We start from the raw sequence: 20,189 nt of genomic DNA, 5'->3' as shown, positions 1-20,189 counted from the left end.
ACCCTAAACAACAAATCTATTCTACAGACTAAGAGGGGTTCTCAACAAAAAAAAAAAATCTATATACAGAAAATAATGGAACAAAAACCCCCAAATGGTGATAAGGAACAACAATACCGTCGATTACTTGTGACCGGTGTAGCGCTTGAAGAAGAAAATGGCTCAAACCGGCGTGACTCATGAGGAAGACGATGGGTTGAGCGAACTGAATGGCGTGACCGACGAAGCAGACGATGAACAACGTGACCGGCAAAGAAGACGATGAGCTTTTGAAGAAGACGGCTTTCAGGGACCAATTGTACGATAATGAAGACGATGAGCTGTTGAAGACAGCAGTTTTCAGGGACCCAACTGTGCGATAATGGAGAGAGGCGGAGTAAATGGAGAGAATTTACTGTTGGGGAAAAAAGTAAGCCCTAATTATTTATGGAACTCTAGTCAGCCTATGTGGCCAACCCCAGAAGACGTGGAAAAGCCAAAAAAACAACTAAAAAGAAATTTGAAAAAAAAATATATACACGTGTCAATTTTTTACTGGGTCTAACGTGGATGACTAATAGATTCTGTCAAACTAGTGAATGGAAAATCAATCCAAGGAGTGAAACGTAATTATTGCTTACCACGAGGACCTCCCATGAACTTTTTGAACCATATGAAGTGAAAAATATTTATGGCAAACCACAGGGACCAACGGTGCAATTATAAAGAACAAACTTTGCACTGCACAACTGACACTGCACCTTTAACAAGCCTATTGAGACATGACCTTTCTTTTTAAAATTTGTTCTTTCACTCATTTGTGAAACAAGGAAGTGACAAGGCAGTGGAGGCACCGAATTCCCAAAAAAAAACAAAAAAACAAAAATTTGTTCTTCTCTCATTTGCTCTTTATTATTATTATTATTATTATTATTATTATTATTATTATTATTATTATTAGTAGTAGTAGTAGTAGTAGTATTTAAAAAAAAATTGGATTGCTTTTGTTTTTTATAATTGTTTTCATTTTTTTTTTTGAAAGGAATTGTTTTCATATTTAATTGCTTCTAAATATATATAATTTTCGTTTGATATTTTAATTGTATAAAATATATAATTGTAATTATTTGAAAATTATATATTCAAGACTAAAAATTATGAAAAAACCATGCAGCGATCTCAAGGTATGCAGACTGGTTTAGGACAACTGAATTAATTAACACAAGGCGTGGCAAAATAAATTGTAAGTTACATTTATATATTTTTTTAAAAAAAATTAATTTTGTTGAATTATTTATTTATTGCATTAGTTATATTTTTTTTAAAAAAAAAATTCAACTTTAGTATTTTTTATTCATAAAAAATTAAAAATAAACAAATCTTGACCCCCAAAATCCAAAATCCTGGCTCTACTACTACGTGGAGGCAGTTAATAATCACACGATGGAGATGCAAATACGGATATTTAAAGTAATAACCGCATTGTATGGAGACAGATGTATAGCCAATAACCACATTTGCATGTACAGCCTACTGTCCACATCATCTCAAATATTATCTTATTGAGAAACGTATTAAGCAAAGGTTCCACCATTACAAGCTAACCAATAAGGAAACAAAAGTGTTGGGCAAGGCTGGTTGACAAGCTAATCCATCGCTGTTATAACTAGGAAACAAAAGTGTGTGAGTGGGAGTTTCAGAAACTACTTTGGCACTGTTTCAGAAACTAACATTTATTCATGGAAGGGAAATGGTACTCATGTTATGCATGGGAGTGCAGGAATCACTCTCCTTCATGGAAATTAAAGACAACTACAGTAGTGATCAGAAAAGGAGTTGGAGAATGGTCTTTACGACAGTTGTAAACTTGTATAGCATTGTGTTGCTTTCATCCAACTCTGGTATTTCAAAGGTGCTACAACGGAGTGCATCCTTATTAAGAAGATCCACTACTTCGTATGCCTTGTCGTACTTCCCCTCGTCGAAAGATTGGAGACCGTGATCTTTAATCTGGTACACGCTCGTGTTATAACTATGGAAGCAAGCTGAGAGCTCCGATCATGGCTTGAAGCTAGATGCACTCTGCAACAAATTATAGGCCAATCCTGCAGAGTCGTTTCCTTTGGTTGCGCTCAACTCCAAGGCAATCCTTGAAAGCCCCTTTAGATCTGCGCTTAAACTACAAGGATCCGACTCCAAAGTTGAGGTGCACACATCGGGAAACTCCGTGCCGGCGCAAGTTTTGGTTATGAGGGGCTCGCCTTTCTCATCGGCGGTTGTTGAGGTCACTGCAATAATTGAGATCACAAGGAGAGGAAGAGAAACACCAAGTAGTTTAATGCCCATTTTGGAAGACACAATATATGGAAGAGCTAGCTTATTGGCTTATTGCAACCAAGTTTCTTTGCCCATTCTTTTATACTATGATCGAATATGAACTCATTGCGGCAGCCGGCCTGCTTTGACCAAATTTGTCATCAGTTTTTTTGGGTCAATTACGTTAGCAAAATAAATCAAATGCTAATTTAATAATGTAAATAAGCAGCAGAAGTCATGCTTTACTCAAACGAATTTGATGAATGTTAGAAATAATTAAATAACAATTATTTCTTTAACCTAACATGCGCAGCGGAAAATTAAATAGAACAGTTTTAGGCATACCTCTAGCCATATTTGTTCAAGTGTCTCCACGATCCATCTTAAAAACAAAAAAGATTATTTGAGGGATCTTCTAACCTATGCCTATTACCGAATTGCCGTACTGATGGTGTACACAGGCACTCTATTTATAGGCTAGGTTAAGGACCCTCAAATGGTAAACATCGTATTGTTTCCTTCCATCAAGGAAACAATATTGTTAATTGATTTTTAAAATCAATTAACCGATTCCATATTTACGGTAATCTAAATTAATAGAAATAACCATAATACCGATTCCATATTTACGGTAATCTAAATTAATAGAAATAATCATAATACCGTATATGTTTATTAAAAAATAATAAACATAGCAAACACCGTAAATGTGATATAAAGGCCACATAAGGGAATAATATCTTACATTCTCCCACTTGGCCTTTATGACACATGACCTTATGGTATTAGGTTCTTTAGTTTGGCCAATCACTTATGGAATCCTCCCACTCAGATAAGAAATGTTTCACACGAATCATGGCGGTAAAACCATTATAAAATTAGGTCATCTCTTCCATGTATCACAATGTAAAACACTCCTTACATGAGTACCTTATGGATAATTAAGCTTTATGAATGAACTTCCTATAAATCATTCGGGTCCAACTTTATTTATCCTCATGGATAAAATAACAAATGTGCACAAAATCTTTATTATAATAACTTTATGTCTATAGACCAAAAAGAGACAAAACAAGCAAAAAATGAATTAATGAGTCTCATATATTCCGCATGAATTTATTCTTTATTTACCGGTAAACTTTAAGTCATGGGATCCGCAATCATTAATTCAGTACTTATATGCTCAATAGACCATTTATGTCTCTTAATGTTATCTCTCGTACTGAGATACTTGATGTCGATTTACTTCTGCTTATACTCTTTATTCTTATAAAAAAAGATTATAGTAGAATTACCGCAGAGTATCTTTATGGTCTAACTGTAAAAATCGACAATATTGAGACTTTCAATAAAATGTCTCAATCATCATGCTTGTGTACTAAATTCATAGCACGCTAGAATTTTAGCTTTCTTAGTAGACGTAGCAACCATAGTTTGCATACTGCATCTTTAAGATATATCTCTCAATAAAAAGATATATACCCTAAAGTAGACTTTCGATCTATTATCTACACAATCAGCAAAACTCAAATCTGAACAACTAACCACCTTCAAATGGAAAGTATATCCTTAGGTTAAGTTGTACTTCTTGGTTCCTTGCATATACTGTAAGACTTTATTTGCAGCACTTTATTGACTCAATATACTTATTGTCAGTCATATGGTTATGTATAATGCAGACACTTAAAACTTTTCATCTGCCCTTATTCCAATACCTTTTGGGACATTAATCTGTATTTAATTGGTCCCTCTTAATTGCTACTGAAGGTACATAATCCTTCATTCTAAATCTTCCCAAAACTTTTTCAATATAGGCCTTCTGAGTCAATGTTAATATTCTTTATGTCTCTGTGAATCTCTATGTCAAAAGACATAAGAGATTTCACCCAAATCCTTCATTTTAAAGTTTTGTGAAATGAACTTTATGTAACAAACCTAAATCAGCACTTGCAAAAATAATATCCACATATAGGGCCAGAAAGATTACTGTACTCCCACTGACCTTAAGGTATATATATACTAATTAACAAGGTTTTCAATAAACAATAAAACAATAACCTTGTAAAAAGTATATTACCAATGAGAGATCTATCACAGCCCATAAATAGAATTCTTTAATTTGCAAGCTTTCTGACTGTTATTTATAAAACCTTTTGATTGTTTCATGTAAACCTCATCTTTACGATCCCCATTCAGAAAAGTTGTTTTCGCATCCATTTGATGTAGCTCTAGATCAAAAAATGAGCTACTAATGCTATGATTATCTTGATGAACCATTCTTAGACACTGGAGAGAATGTTTCACGATAATCAATGCATTCCTTTATGAGTAAAACCATTGGCTACGAGTCTAGCTTGACCTTTTAGCCATGGACTTATCTCTTACTTTATGGCATTGAATCACAATGTGGAGTTTTCTCTACTCATAGTATGTGAAAACAAATTTGGATCATCTTTATGTCCAATGTCAACATCAGACTCTGGGAGATATACAACATGATCACTAAGAATTGTTGATCTCTTTATTCTATAGGATTTTTTTTTTAATTCTACTTCCTCTACATTTTGCAATGGGAGAATAGAGTTTTGAACCTGTTCTGTATGAGTTGGTTGATTGTGGCTCAGGATAATCAATCTGATTTTTCCTGAATACAATCAATCATCCTCTATGAGGAGGAGATTTGGCCAACTCTAGTGCTTCCTCAAATTCCAATTTATGTGAATGAGCACTCCCACTAGGTTCCGTATCCTCTGGAAATTTTTCAATCAACAACTCTAGGCTTATATGAAGGACAATAAAACATTAAAACCCTTTAAAGTTTACTAGATAGCTTATAAAAGATCCGCTGGTTGTCCTTGAATCTAATTTCCTAAGGCGAGGATTATAAATCCTCTCTTTAGCAAGGCAACCCCATATGTGTAAATAATTTAAACTAAGCTTCCATCTATTTCATACTTTAAAAGGTGTCTTATGGACAACCTTAGATGGAATACTGTTTAACATATACACAACGGTCTTCAAAGCTTTACTCTATAAGGGTAATAGCAGATTAGTATTACTAATCATTTCCCTTTGTGTGTACCTACCTTAATACTCTATGCCTATATTAGATCTTATAATCTTCATATTCTTTCTCTCCTTCTTCCTTATAGGTATTGAAAGCATTCAATACCCCAGCTTTAATATTTAGAAGATAGAGATACATAAACTTTATATGGTCATTACTAAAAGAGAAAAAAATATCTCTGACCATTTAGGCAATGAGTATGAAAAGGTCAACACCTTTCAATGTACATGATCTCAAGAATCTCAAAAAGCTCTCTTTGGCACCTCAAATGGTCTTGTTGGTGTGCTTTCCCTTATGCAGCCCACACAAGAACCAAAGTCTGTAAATTACCGACTTTTATTTACTGTATAGAGATATATTTCAATCTCCAAAGCCATAACAAGAGCATTTTTTTAAATTCTCAAGACTCTACTTTACGTCAACATCAGTACGCAGAGACAAACAAATAATTTTGTTTCAAAAATTGGGATGTAGGTCAATTTTAAATAGACTTTAAATAAACCCCAACCAATATTCCACCAAAAAAATAAGAAAGTTTAAAATAAAATTGAAATTTTTTAACAAGCCAAACTAGAAAAATAAATTTCTAAAAGATTATGGAATGTAAATCAGTTTTTTGGTAAAAATTATAACTGAATCTCAAAATTAACCTATAGATCCCAACAACCTCAAATTATAAATACGTGTTATTTATTTTAAAAAGACTCTGCATTTGTGTTGACAACGTGGATTGTTAAACCATAAACAATCCACAATAAATTTGAATGAGTCACTAAAAGAGATTCACGACATACCAGATATATGAGATTATCTTTATTTTAAGTCATTTCTCATACTTCACGCAATCTTTCTTTATATGCCCTTAATTTTCCTTATTGCATGAGAAATAGGTATCTTGATTGCCATAATACTTTATTGGCACCTTATTCTCATGCTTTAAGTATTGGGCATGATTGCATTTATCGGTCTTTCCCTTAACATGAGTAATCATGTGAACACTTTATAGATTCTCTTGAAAACACATGGTTAGAAGTTCACTTACTAACCATTTATCCTTATGTGTATTAAAAGATAAAATTCTACACTTAGAAGAGAGAATTCAAAAAATGAAATAGACCAACAATGACTCAAAAATCTTAATCTTTAGGGACTTAGGCTAAGCTACAATATCCTTCATTCCCGTAATGAGATTATAAACACTTTAGAAACTGTAAAAGGTTTGTCTTTAAAGCTTTTTCTATTAGGGTTCTGGCCAAGTTTTGTTTGAACTTATTAAATGTTCATAAACAACCTTTATAAAACTTTGGCTCTAAAACATTCAGGAATAAATCCCTGATGACTTTAGTGACATGAGATTTCATGAACATCTAACTTAAGTGATTAAATCACTCCCACTGTTCATGCTTAATAATCTCACGTGGCGTACTTAATTCCGCGGGAGTAGGTGGTTTGTCCACACGGAGCACCAAAATTTTTAACACCCCAAATGAAAAAAGCATATTAACATTTTTCAGTCAAAAAAATATTACCATAATGTATTGGAATATGAAATTACCAAGGTAGAGTAATATGAGTAGCTGCAATAACCCAAAAAATAAAATAAATACTTTAATGCTATGAATTAACTTTATTTTAAATTAGCCAATGCCAATTTAAATAGTAAAATTCAACCTACCTATGGGCAAAGGTTGCATCACGCATGAAATTTACTCTTTATTAATAAGACTAAAGCAAATTTAAATATTAATAAATAAAATTCTTCGTACCTTTGGGCAACCGAAAGAAATTTTACTTTTAATACTAAATTTGTTATCTTATTCTAATTAAGTCATAAAAATAAAAACTTCCCTGTAGGGATAAGTAATTAAATTTATGAATTAATTACAAGACGATGTTAATTTTTCTATATGAAGTTCACGTGTACGATCTTTATGCGATTATTATAAAATCGAGATGTTGTAGCTCTCCCAAAATCATAATAATCATACTGTAATTCATGAACATCTAATAAATCTTTATGAGGTTCATGCGTGTAATCCTGATGTAATTATCATTAAAATTTGGGATGCTGTGGCTCTCCCATAATTATTATGATAATTACGTGTGTGTAATCTTAATGCAATTGTCATTCAAAATTGGGATGCTGTGGCTCTCCCAAAATTATCATGATAATTGCTACTTCATTAACATCTAACAACTTTATAGATGCCCCCTTTAATAGCCCCAGGAATATAACAAACCAATACTTAAATGGGGTAAACAGCATTTTCCAAGGTGCAAGCAAATGAGCTCCCAGGAAAGTGAGGGGGGTCACACCGGACACACTTAAATCCCAAGACTTTCCTTGCCAGAACTTTCCCCGACATTGCATTCTTAGATATTACTGTAAACACACCAGTATATATGGTATTGTTAATTATTCTTAGGTCTAGGCATCAAGCAATTTATATTTAAACAATATAAATTCAACAATTAAAAATATATTCCTCAATTCATATATTAAATAAACAATAATTTTAATACACAATACTGTAAATAATAAAGAGAATAAAATCTTAATGTGAAAGCATAAAACCAGGCTTAGTTTAATGGTTTGAAGCTTGTCACTTTATGGACATGAAGGTCCCAAGTTCGAACCCCATATGAGCCAAATCTTTTATTTTATTTAAATGCTACTGTAATGGGCTACTATATTGGGTTGGGCTTCTGGGTCACAAGATTCCAAATGAGTACTGAATTGGACAATTAGGTCAACCCACTTAATCGGGTCAGGCCTCTAGGTCTATGTATAGTGCTGGTCCAAACTAGGTCAGCCCACTTAAATAGCCCAAAACTGCATGAGTTTTAAAAAACCCTACCCGAAAATATATCCAACCCAGAAACATTAATGGGTCGAAACCCTACCCAGTCACCGACCAACCCGACCCGTAATGTTCCAGATGGGTTGAAAACCCAAAAAATAGAACCCTAGCCGCCACCCCTTTATGAAAATACCCATATCAAGATTACAACAACTCAAAATTAGGCAGTATATCACAATACACAAAATAGTGATAAAACAAAAAATAGTTATATCAAATTTATGGGTTTTCACAAACAGTACGTGAACAACAAATATTCACAAAATAATCGCTAATGCGTTTCTATCATGTCACAAAAGACGAAATATTGCTCAAACAATATTGACAAACAGAAGTGAACAATATCAAATAGAATATACTTGATTCAATATTGATAACAAATAAAAATACTTGATTCAATATTGATAAAGCATAGTAAAATTATACGCTAAGCAAAATAGCACAGAGGATGGCTCTGATACCACATGTTAGAAATAATTAAATAACAATTATTTCTTTAACCTAACATGCGCAACGGAAAATTAAATAGAACAGTTTTAGGCATACCTCTAGCCATATTTGCTCAAGCGTCTCCACGATCCATCTGAAGAACAAGAAAGATTATTTGAGGGATCTTCTAACCTATGCCTATTACCGAATTGCCGTACTGATGGTGTACACAGACACTCTATTTATAGGCTAGGTTAGGGACCCTCAAATGGTAAACACCGTATTGTTTCCTTCCATTAAGGAAACAATATTATTAATTGATTTTTAAAATCAATTAACCGATTCCATATTTACGGTAATCTAAATTAATAGAAATAACCATAATACCGATTCCATATTTACGGTAATCTAAATTAATAGAAATAATCATAATACCGTATATGTTTATTAAAAAATAATAAACATAGCAAACACCGTAAATGTGATATAAAGGCCACATAAGGGAATAATATCTTACAATGAAACCTTATTAGCAATAATTAGTATTAATTCTGAAGAAAAAAAAAAAAAAAAAAAAAAAAAAAAAAAAAAAAAAAAAATTTAGAGAGATTCTTCTGATCTATGCCTATTGAATGCCGTACTGATAGACTACACATGTGATTTATTTATAGGCCAGATTATGGACCCTTTCGGTCAAAACTGATCAAAATGATGGTTGATTTTTCTCTTCCCATCAAGGAGTAAAATTAGCATGATATCAGTAAATGGATTTCCCATGATCTCCCATGATTGGGCTGAATGGAATAAGTCATATTACCATAATTAGTGATGTGCCATTAAAAATATATATGGAATTTCTTACAAATTATACATAGAAAGGCAAGAATAACAGCCGTTATTCCTCGTTTTTTCAAGGATTAAGATTTTCTGCAACTTATTGTAGTCAAGCTTTTCAAATCTTGACTTGGGAATTTGATGGTTGAAATTTTGTGATATTAGGCTATAACCAACTATCTGTTTTAACAACTCAGCAGTCATAATATGGTTAAATTTTAACCTTTAAAGAAATCTAATTAATTAATATATAGAGAATAGAATACCCTAACTCTAAAAATTATAACATTGAAGCCCCCATAGTATCACCACGTGTGAAATTACACACTCCATTAATTAGTATTTGTCATCAAAATAGGCGGAAAAAATGTCACGTTCGCCACATGGGACCTTTTTTACATATTTTTTCTAAATTGCCCATTCTTTTTAGTAAGAAAAGAAATTAAAAAATATATATATTGTAGATAAACTAATTTATAATTTAACCCAATTTCTTGTATTCACATTCTATTTAACACTTACGTGTGTGAAATTTTCGGGTTGAAAAATGTGGCATGGTTTTATTTGATTTAGTCAAAACGAAATTGTTGTTGGAAAGTGATTGTGTGCTTCCAGAGCGTGTTAGGCGAAAGTAGACTCAAAATCCTTTGCAATTTGCATTATAGTCAATATCAAATGATGGTCACTTCAATTGTCTCCCCTCGTGGCCATAAAAATCAAAAGACTTGGAGGTTAATTAGCATCTTAGGTTTAGTCAACCTCTCCTCAAAGGGGACGTTTTTTTTTTAAGGAATTCTATTCCAAAAAGAAGATTTAAAACAAAGAGCAATTCAAAACGTTAGTCACAAGGGCTAAAAAAATAAAAAAATAAAAATAAAAAAGTTGTACGTTACGTGAATGTTAAATATGCGAACAACTACACCCAGTGGCGGAACTAGGATTTTGGTCGGAGGGTCAAGATTTTTATTTTATTTTTTATATATATTTTTATGAAAGAAAAAAAAAAAACTAAAGTTAAACAAAAATTAATTAAAAATATTAAAAAAAATATAACTAAAAAAAAATCAATTATTGTTTAAAACATATAAATGTAACATACAATTTATTCTGTCATACCTAACCTAGCCTTTTACTTTATTCAATTATTTTCGACGAATCTTCATAATTTCAAAAAAAAAAAAAATCTTAAGCAAAGATATGTTTTTATATTTGTTAAATCTACCTTTGCACAAACTCATTTAGAATTTGATTGGAGCATAATGAAATCATTGTTGTTTTTCATAAATTCAGGTAACTACAATTATATACTTCATACAATTAAAATATGTAAGAAAAATTATATATATTCATAACAGTTAATTTCATTGAGCAATCTAAATTTAAAAGCTTAATCAAAATTGAAGTTTGATTACATACTTGAAATTTTTTAAGAAATGGGAAATTTTAAAAAAGCAATTGATTTGAATTGTTAAAGGCTTGAATAAAAAATAATTGGCAAACTGAAAGAAAAACTTCAGAATTTTGAAAAAGTATAAATCGCAATTCTCAATTTGTAATGTTGTTTTTTGATATCAATAACCTTTATTTGTTGCTCAACTAGATTTAGGCCTTAATATACTATTTTGTGTTTCTTCATTTTTTTTTATTTTTTTTTTTAAGTATATGCTTTAGAGTTTAGACTTTTGTTTTTAGTGGTGTTGGGGCTGTGTTGTTAGAAGAGTTTAAACTTATTAACTTTTGAAAAGTCTTTGGAGCTTGGTCTCTCAACCAAAACCTTTGGCCCACATACCTTTTTTTTTTCCTAAGCCCACTAACGCCTCAAATGAAAGAAGGTTATGCAACTTACAAAAAAATAAAAAACCAAAAAAAAAATCAAAAAAAAAAAAAAGGAAGAAGTTAAGGCAATATATGGCCCACAAACAATCCAAGGACAACTTTATTAAAACGGTATGTTTAAAGGCATCGAGCTTCTCAAGTCGTCGTCATCTTCTTCCCCCAGTTTCTTCTAACCTAAACCTAGAATTCAGACAAAATTTCAAACGACATTCCGTTGAGGGGGGGCATGTGCCCCCTCTCGACCCCCCGGCTCCACCCCTGACTACACCACAATGCATTACTCGAAAATTCTTGAATAACATTTGAGTGGATAAAATAGTTGGAGGTGACTCGGCCACCTCCGAATTCGGCCACCCTAAATCACTTAAGGGTGGTCTCGCAACCCTATGAGTGCTAACCATCCCTTTTATGTTCTTTGTTGTTTTCTTTTTTGATTTTTTTTTTCTAACTTTGTGGGTATTTAAGTAAATTTAGTTTTTAAAATTAATCATGTGTGACAAGTGATAGTTCGTGTGGGCAACATGTAAATGAGTGGCAGTGAAGGAAGGTTCAGTGTAATTAACCCTCTTTTTGTTATTGTTTTGGTTAAATATACTTTAGCTCCATTAACTAACAGTCATTTTTTATAAAGCCTCAACAACCGACAACTTCACCACTTAGGTACATCAAACTACTAATTTGTTGCATTTAAGCCACTCTATTAGAGACCATCTATTTGGATGGAAGAGTGGTCACACGATCACTTTTCTATTAGCTTTTCTATAATACCCTTTTTTAAAAAATTAAAAATAAAAAAATAAATAAAAAAGAAGAAGAGTAAAATGCAAATGGTTTGGCCACCCAAATTGAAGATGTGCCAAAGGTGGCTGGAGGTAGCCATGAACTACCCCCATGCTCAGCGACCCCCATACTATGAGAGTATCTCACGAGCCACCCCCAACCCATTTAAGATGGTTGCTAGTCACCTTCATTTAAATTTTTTGAATATTTTTTATTAATTAACAACTATAATTGGTAAATTTTATTTTTTAAGTATCAAAACGAGTGTATTTTCAAAAGATTTTAGTCAAATATGAGTTTTCTATCCAAACATACAATCAACGCTAACGGATGGCCTTAATTACAATAAAATAATAGTTTGATGTACCTAAGTGTGACAACTGTTAGTTTGTGGAGCTTTATAAAAAATATCTATCAGTTGAAAGGGATAAATTATATTTAACCCTTATTGTTTTATTTTAGTTTCAATTTTTTTTACATAAGGTGTACAATTGTACTTTCATACATCTTATGTGGGGTATAATAGTTAGGAAATGTAAAAATAAGTTATGTGCAGGTCATGTAAAGTGATTTCCGACAAGCTTAACAAGAAATGCTTCAAATGTGGTAATCGGCCTAAAAGTTTTGTTTAGTTTGAAATTGTCGATTGTCACTTTTTAAAGTTTGAGGGTATTAGCAAATAGAGTGACAATTTGAAGGGGTTAACTGTAATTTCCTTTAATTTTAAAAGTCACTCCCTTCACTAGTTTTTTCTTTCAAATTGTTAATAGAGTTTTTACCACATCAGCTAGTCGCCAAATCACACGTAGCCATGTAATAAAGTTGACATGTCATACTTACAGAAACCCAAAGAAGCTTCAAAAGATTAAAATAAGCCCAAAAAGCCTATTACCTGATATGCGAATAACGAATAATAACCGCATTCAATAACCACGTAGAGGCAGGGGTCAAGGGAGGTCACATGCCCCCTCCCCCCTCAACTCCAATTTTTTTTCTTACCCATGGTAAAATTTCTACCTATATTCCGGTTGTCCACCCTCAGAAACTCATTAGGAGGCAAATTTGCCCACCATCTACTGTGATTTTCTTTTATTTTCAAAGCTCAAGTCTTCAAGGAATTTTTATAATTAGGTTAGAAAAATTATAGAAGTTGAACAAGAGACCAAGGTTGAAGACAACCTAAGCATATTTTTTCTTTTCTTTTCAAAACGCACCGTATGACTTAAGTGAGCCACATATGTTAACTATTTGTTTTTTATTTTATCTCTGAGAGCTTGCACCTTTTCTTTAAAAAAAAAAAAAAAAAGGGTTAAATACGTTTTTAGTACCTGAATTTTGAAAACTTTATTTTTTGATACCTGAATTTCAATTCGTATTACAGATGATACCTCAGTTTTGGGAAAAAAACTAAATTAGTACCGTCAAGTTTTCCATCCAAAAACTAACGGCCCGCCACATCACTACTACTTAGCACCATTAGGAACATGACACATGTTCCTTCCGACATGTCAGCACCCACATAATTGCCAAATCACCCAAACATTTCAACATCACACACCCACGTCATTTACTGATTTTGGAGGGATTTGGCAATTATGTGGGTGCTGACATGTCGGATGGAATAGGTGTCATGTTCCTAATGGTGCTAAGTAGCAGTGATGTGGTGGGCTGTTAGTTTTTTGTCGAAAAACTTGACTGATATACTAATTTGGTATTTTCCCAAAACGAAGGTACCATTTGTAACACGAATTGAAACTCAGGTACCAAAAATTAAAAAGTTTTCAAAACTCAAGTACTAAAAACGTATTTAACCCTTAAATAAAAAAAATAAAAATAAAAAACATTGCACTACACATTTAACAAGACTGTCAAGACAAGACATTTCTTTTTAAAATTTGTTTTTTCTCTCATTTGTGAAACAAGGAAGTGACAAGGGAGTGAAGGCACTGAATTCCCAAAAGTAAAAAACAAAAATTTGTTCTTCTCTCATTTGCTCTTTTAAATTATTATTATTATTATTATTATTATTATTATTATTATTATTATTATTATTATTATTATTATCATGCAGCAATCTCAAGGTATGCAGACTGGTTTAGGAAAACTGAATTAATTAACGCAAGGCGTGACAAAATAAATTATAAGTTACATTTATATGTTTTTAAAAAAAAAATTAAATTTTGCTGAATTATTTATTTATTGCGTTAGTTATATTTTTTTAATTTTTTTTTTCAACTTTAGTTTTTTTTTTTTATTCATAAAAAATAAAAATAAAAATAAAAAAATCTTGACCCCCGGACCCAAAATCCTAACTCCGTCACTGTGTAGAAATAGTTAGTAATCACATGATGGAGATGCAAATACAGATATCTAAAAGTAATAACTTTATTGTACGAAGATAGATATATATATAACTAATAGATGTACAGCCTACTGTCCACGTCATCTCAAATATTATCTTATTGAGAAACGTATTACGCAAAGGTTCCACCATTACAAGCTAAACAACAAGGAAACTAAAGTGTTGGGCAAGGCTGGTTGAGGTGACAAGTCTTAAAAGAAGTTAGATAGTCTTAAGACTTTCCATAGATTGGATTGAGCGTTGGGTTAAAACAAGCTAATCCATCGCTGTTATAACTAGGAAACAAAAGTGTGGGGGCAAGACTTGTTGATCAGTCGAAGGATTAAAACATATATATATATTTCACTGTCTGCTCTTCTCTAGAATTTTGTACCATGATAAATGATGATGAATCGATGATGTAAAAACAAAACAAAAAGATATAGAAATGGCCGGCACGATCGACCTCCATAATACTTTGGTACTGTTTCAGAAACTAACATTTATTCATGGAAAAGACAACTACAGTAGTGATCAGAAAAGGAGTTGCAGAATGGTCTTTACAACAGTTGTAAACTTGGATAGCATTGTGTTGCTTTCATCCAACTCTGGTATTTGAAAGGTGCTACAATAGAGTGCTTCCTTATTAAGAAGATCAACTGCTTGGTATGCCTTGTCGTACTTCCCGTCGTCGAAAGATTGGAGACCGTGATCTTTAATCTGGTACACGCTCATGTTATAACCATGGAAGCAAGCTGAGCGCTCCGACCATGTATCGTAGCCAGATGCATTCTGCATCAAATTGTAGGCCACTCCTGCAGAGTCGTTTCCTTTGGTTGCGCTCAACTCCAAGGCAATCCTTGAAAGCCCCTTTAGATCTGCGCTTAAACTACGAGGATCCGACTCCAAAGTTGAGGTGCACACATCGGGAAACTCCGTGCCGGCGCAAGTTTTGGTTATGAGGGGCTTGCCTTTCTCATCGGCGGCTGTTGAGGTCACTGCAATAATTGAGATCACAAGGAGAGGAAGAGAAACACCAAGTAGTTTAATGCCCATTTTGGAAGACACAATATATGGAAGAGCTAGCTTATTGGCTTATTGCAACCAAGTTTCTTTGCCCATTCTTTTATACTGGACCTGTTTGGTAAGTTGTGGAAAATGGGATGTTTTATTTGAATAGTAGTAATAAATGATTGATGTGATATAGAATTTGAGAATGTTTTATAGAAAAGTGAAAAAGTTTTGTTTTGTAGTGAGTTTTTTTATTTGAATAGTAATAAAAAATTATTGATGTGATGTAAAAAGTGTAAAAAAGTTGGAATGTTTTTGATTTGATTTTTTTGGGAGAAGTGAAATGGAAATTGAAATGGGATGGATTGGTTACCAAACAGCTCCACTATGAATATGAACTCATTGCGGCAGCCGGCCTGCTTTGACCAAATTTGTCATCAGTTTTTTTGGGTCAATTATGTTAGCAATATAAATCAAATGTAAATAAGAAGCAGAAGTCATGCTTTGCTCAAACGAATATGATGAAACCTTATTAGCAATAATCAGTACTGATTTTGAAAAAAGAATTTTAGGAAGATTTTTCTTATTTATGCCAACTGAATATCGTACTAATGGACTACACATGTAGTTTATTTATAAGCTAGATTAGGGACCCCTTCAATCAAAATAGATCGATCAAAGTGATGTTTGATTTTTCTCCTCCCATCAAGGAGTAAAATTAGCATGACATCAGCAAATAGGTTCTCATGATCTCTCATGATCAATATGAATGGAATAAGTCATATTACCATAATTACAAATGTGCCATTAAGGATATATATGGAATTTCCTACGAATTATACATAAAAAGGCAAGAATAACGGCCGTTATTCCTCCGTGTACTCAAGTTTTTCAAATCTTGACTTGGAATTTGATGGTTGAAATTTTGTGATATTAGGTTATAACCAACTATCTGTTTTAACCAACTCAGCAGTCATAATATGGTTAAATTTTAACCTTTAAAGAAATCTAATTAATTAATATATAGAGAATAGAATGCCCTAACTTTAAAAACTATATATAACAAAAAGAGTACATAGAGAATAGAATGCCCAGGGGGTAACTCAATCGGTTGGGGACCACGCCTCATGAAATGGAGGTCACTAGTTCAAATCTCTCATCCCCCTTTTGTGTAGACATGTCAAAAAAAAAAAAAAAAAATTAGACACTCCATTAGTATTTGTCATCAAAATAAATGGAAAAAATGTCACGTTCTCCACACGCGACCTCTTTTACATATTTTTTCCAAATTGCCCATTCTTTTTAATAAGGAAAGAAATTTTAAAAAAAAAAAAAAAAAAAAAAAAAAAAAAAAAAAAAAAAAATTGTAGATAAACTAAGTTATAATTTAACCTAATTTCATGTATTGACATTCTATTTAACACGTACGTGTGTGAAATTTTCGGGTTGAAAAATGTGGCATGGTTTGAGGGTGTTTAAGGCCACCTGCAAGATCCTTAGTCAAAACGAAATTGTTGTTGGAAAGTTATTGTGTGCTTTCACACCGTGTTAGGCGAAACTACACTCAAAATCCTTTGCAATTTGCATTATAGTCAAAACCAAATGATGGTCACTTAAATTAATCTCCCCTCGTGGCCATAAAAATCAAAAGACTTGAGGTTAATTAGCATCTTAGGTTTAGTCAACTTCTCCTCAAAGGGGACATTTTTTTTTAAGGAATTCTATTCCGAAAAGAAGATTTAAAACAAAGATCAAAACAAAGAGCAATTCAAAACGTTAGTCACAAGGGCTGCTATAAATTTGTACGTTACGTGATTGTTAAATATGCGAACTACGTACTACACATCTACACCACAATGCATTACTTGGGTATTCTTGAATCACATTTGAGTAAATAAAGTAGTTGGGAGTGACTCGACCACCTCCTAATTCGGCCACCCTAAATCATTTGAGGGTGGTCTTGCAACCCTATGGGTGCTAACCATCCCTTTTATGCTCTTTGTTGGTTTCCTTTTTTATTTTTTATTTTTTTTAACTTTGTGGGTATTTAAGTAAATTTGGTTTTTAAAATTAATCATGTGTGACAAGTGGTAGTTCGTGTGGGTAACATGTAAATGAGTGGTAGTAAAGGAAGGTTAAGTGTAATTAACCCTCTTTTTGTTATTGTTTTGGTTAAATATACTTTAGCTCCATTAACTAACAGTCACTTTTTATAAAGCCCCAACAACTGACAAATTCACCACTTAGGTACATTAAACTACTAATTTATTACATTTAAGTCACTCTGTTAGAGACCATCTATTTGGATGGAAGAGTGGTCACGTGTTCCCTTTTCTATCAGCTTTTCTATAATACCCATTTTTTGAAAAATAAATAAATAAAGTAAAACGTAAGTGGTTTGGCCACCCAAATTGAAGGTGTGCTAAAGGTGGCTAAAGGTAGTTGTGAACTACCCCCATGGTGTCAAAGGGGTGGCTCATGGCCACCCGCAACCCACAAGAGGTTGCCTGCAAGCCACCCCCATGGTGGCAGAGGGGTGGCTCGCAGCCACCCCCAGCCCATGGAAGTATCTCATGAGCCACCCCCAACCCATTTAAGATAGTTGCTAGTCACCTTCATTTAAATTTTTTTAATATTTTTTATTAATTAACAATTATAATGGGTAAATTTTTTCTTTCAAGTGTCAAAACGAGTATATTTCCAAAAGATTTTAGTCAAATATGAGTTTTCCATCCAAACAGGCAGTCAACGCAGATGGCCTTAATTACAATAAAATAATAGTTTGATGTACATAAATGTGACAACTGTTAGTTTGTGGAACTTTATAAAAAATATATGCTAGTTGATAGAGATAAATTATATTTAATCCTTATTGTTTTATTTTAGTTTTAATTTTTTTTTTAATATAAGGAGTACAATTATACATCTGATGTGGGGTATAATAGTCAAGAAATGTAAAAATAAGTTATGTGTAGGTCATGTAAAGTGATTTCCGTCAAGCTTAACATAAAATGCTATCGAATATGGTAACCTAAAAGCTTTGTTTAGTTTGAAATGGTCGATTGTCACTTTTTAAAGTTTGAGAGTGTTTGTAAATAGAGTAACAATTTGAGGGAGTTAAACATAGTTTTCTATAATTTTAAAAGTCACTCCCTTCACTAGCTTTTTCGTTCAAATTGTTAATAGAGTTTTTACCACATCAACTAGTCGCCAAATCACACGTAGCCATGTAATAAAGTTGACATGTCATACTTATAGAAACTCAAAGAAGGTTCAAAAGATTAAAATAAGCCCAAAAAACTCATTACCTCATATGTGAATAACAAATTATAACTACATTCAATAACCACGTGAAGGCAGGGGTGGAGGCAGGGGGGTCGAGGGGGGTCACATGCCGCCCCTCAACTCCAAATCTTTTTTCTTACCCATGGTAAAATTTTTACCTATACTTTAGTTGCCCACCATCAGAAACTCATTAGGGGGCAAATTTGTCCACCATCTGCTGTGATTTTCTTTTATTTTCAGACCTCAAGTCTTCAAGGAATTTTTGTAATTTGGTTAGAAAAATTACAGAAGTTGAACAAGAGACCAAGGTTGAAGAAGACCCAAGCATATTTTTTCTTTTTCTTTTTCAAAAAGCACCGTATGACTTAAGTGAGTCACGTAGGTTAACTATTTGTTTGTTATTTTATCTCTGAGAGCTTGCACCTTTTTTTAAAAAAAAAAAAAAAAGAAAAAAGAAAAAGAACAAACTTTTCACTCACAACTGACACTGCACCTTTAAAAAGACTGTCGAGACATGACCTTCCTTTAAATTTGTTCTTTCTCTCATTTGTGAAACATGGAAGTGACAAGGCAGTGAAGGCACCGAGTTTCCAAAAAAACAAAAACAAAAATTTGTTCTTCTCTCATTTGCTCTTTTAAATCATTATTATTATTATTTTAAAAAATTTGGATTGCTTTTGTTTTTTATAATTGTTTTTATTTTTTTTTTAAAGGAATTGTTTTCATATTTAATTGTTTGTGAATATATATAATTTTCGTTTGATATTTTAATTGTATAAAATATATAATTGTAATTATTTGAAAATTATATATTCAAGACTATCAATAAGAAAAAAACCATGCTACGAGCTCAAGGTATGCAAACTGGTTTAGGACAACTGAATTAATTAACGCAAGGCGTGACAAAATAAATTGTAAGTTACATTTCTATGTTTTAAAAATAATAATAATAATTAAATTTTCATGAATTATTTATTTATTGCATTAGTTTTATTTTTTTTATTTTTTTTCCAGCTTTAGTTTTTTTTTTATTTATAAAAAATAAAAATAAAAATAAACAAATCTTGACCCCCGTGTTGGAAATATTTAACATATTTCTTAAACTAACATGCGCAGCGGAAAACGAATAAAACAGGATTCAGGCTTACCTCTAGCCATATTTGCTCAAGCGTCTCCACGACCCATCTGAAGAACAAGAAAGATTATTTGAGGGATCTTCTAACCTATGCCTATTGCTTGATGGCTGTACTGATGGTGTACACAGGCACTCTATTTATAGGCTAGGTTAGGGACCCTCAAAATGGTAAACACCGTATTTGTTTCCTTCCATCAAGGAAACAATATCGTTAATTGATTTTAAAATCAATTAACCGATTCCATATTTACGGTAATCTAAATTAATAGAAATAACCATAATACCGATTCCATATTTACGGTAATCTAAATTAAT

General features: G+C 32.4%; 1 protein-coding gene across 1 annotated transcript; it reads right to left on the bottom strand.

The window, feature by feature from the left end:
• Window positions 1-14,914: 14,914 nt before the first annotated feature.
• Window positions 14,915-15,534, bottom strand: LOC133869453 (pectinesterase inhibitor-like). The gene has a single exon (XM_062306456.1). It carries the CDS (start codon window positions 15,497-15,499, stop codon window positions 14,978-14,980), a length of 522 nt encoding a protein of 173 aa, XP_062162440.1. The 5' UTR covers window positions 15,500-15,534; the 3' UTR covers window positions 14,915-14,977.
• Window positions 15,535-20,189: the final 4,655 nt, after the last annotated feature.

The sequence above is a fragment of the Alnus glutinosa genome, chromosome 5 (assembly GCF_958979055.1).
Source record: "Alnus glutinosa chromosome 5, dhAlnGlut1.1, whole genome shotgun sequence".
NCBI classification, from domain to species: domain Eukaryota; kingdom Viridiplantae; phylum Streptophyta; class Magnoliopsida; order Fagales; family Betulaceae; genus Alnus; species Alnus glutinosa.
Note: the sequence above shows the minus strand (reverse complement) of the source record. Positions and strands in the feature narration are given on the sequence as shown.

Excerpts from the sequence above, each read along its gene's own strand:
- LOC133869453 (XM_062306456.1), bottom strand. The coding sequence starts at position 15,499 with ATGGGCATTAAACTACTTGGTGTTTCTCTTCCTCTCCTTGTGATCTCA.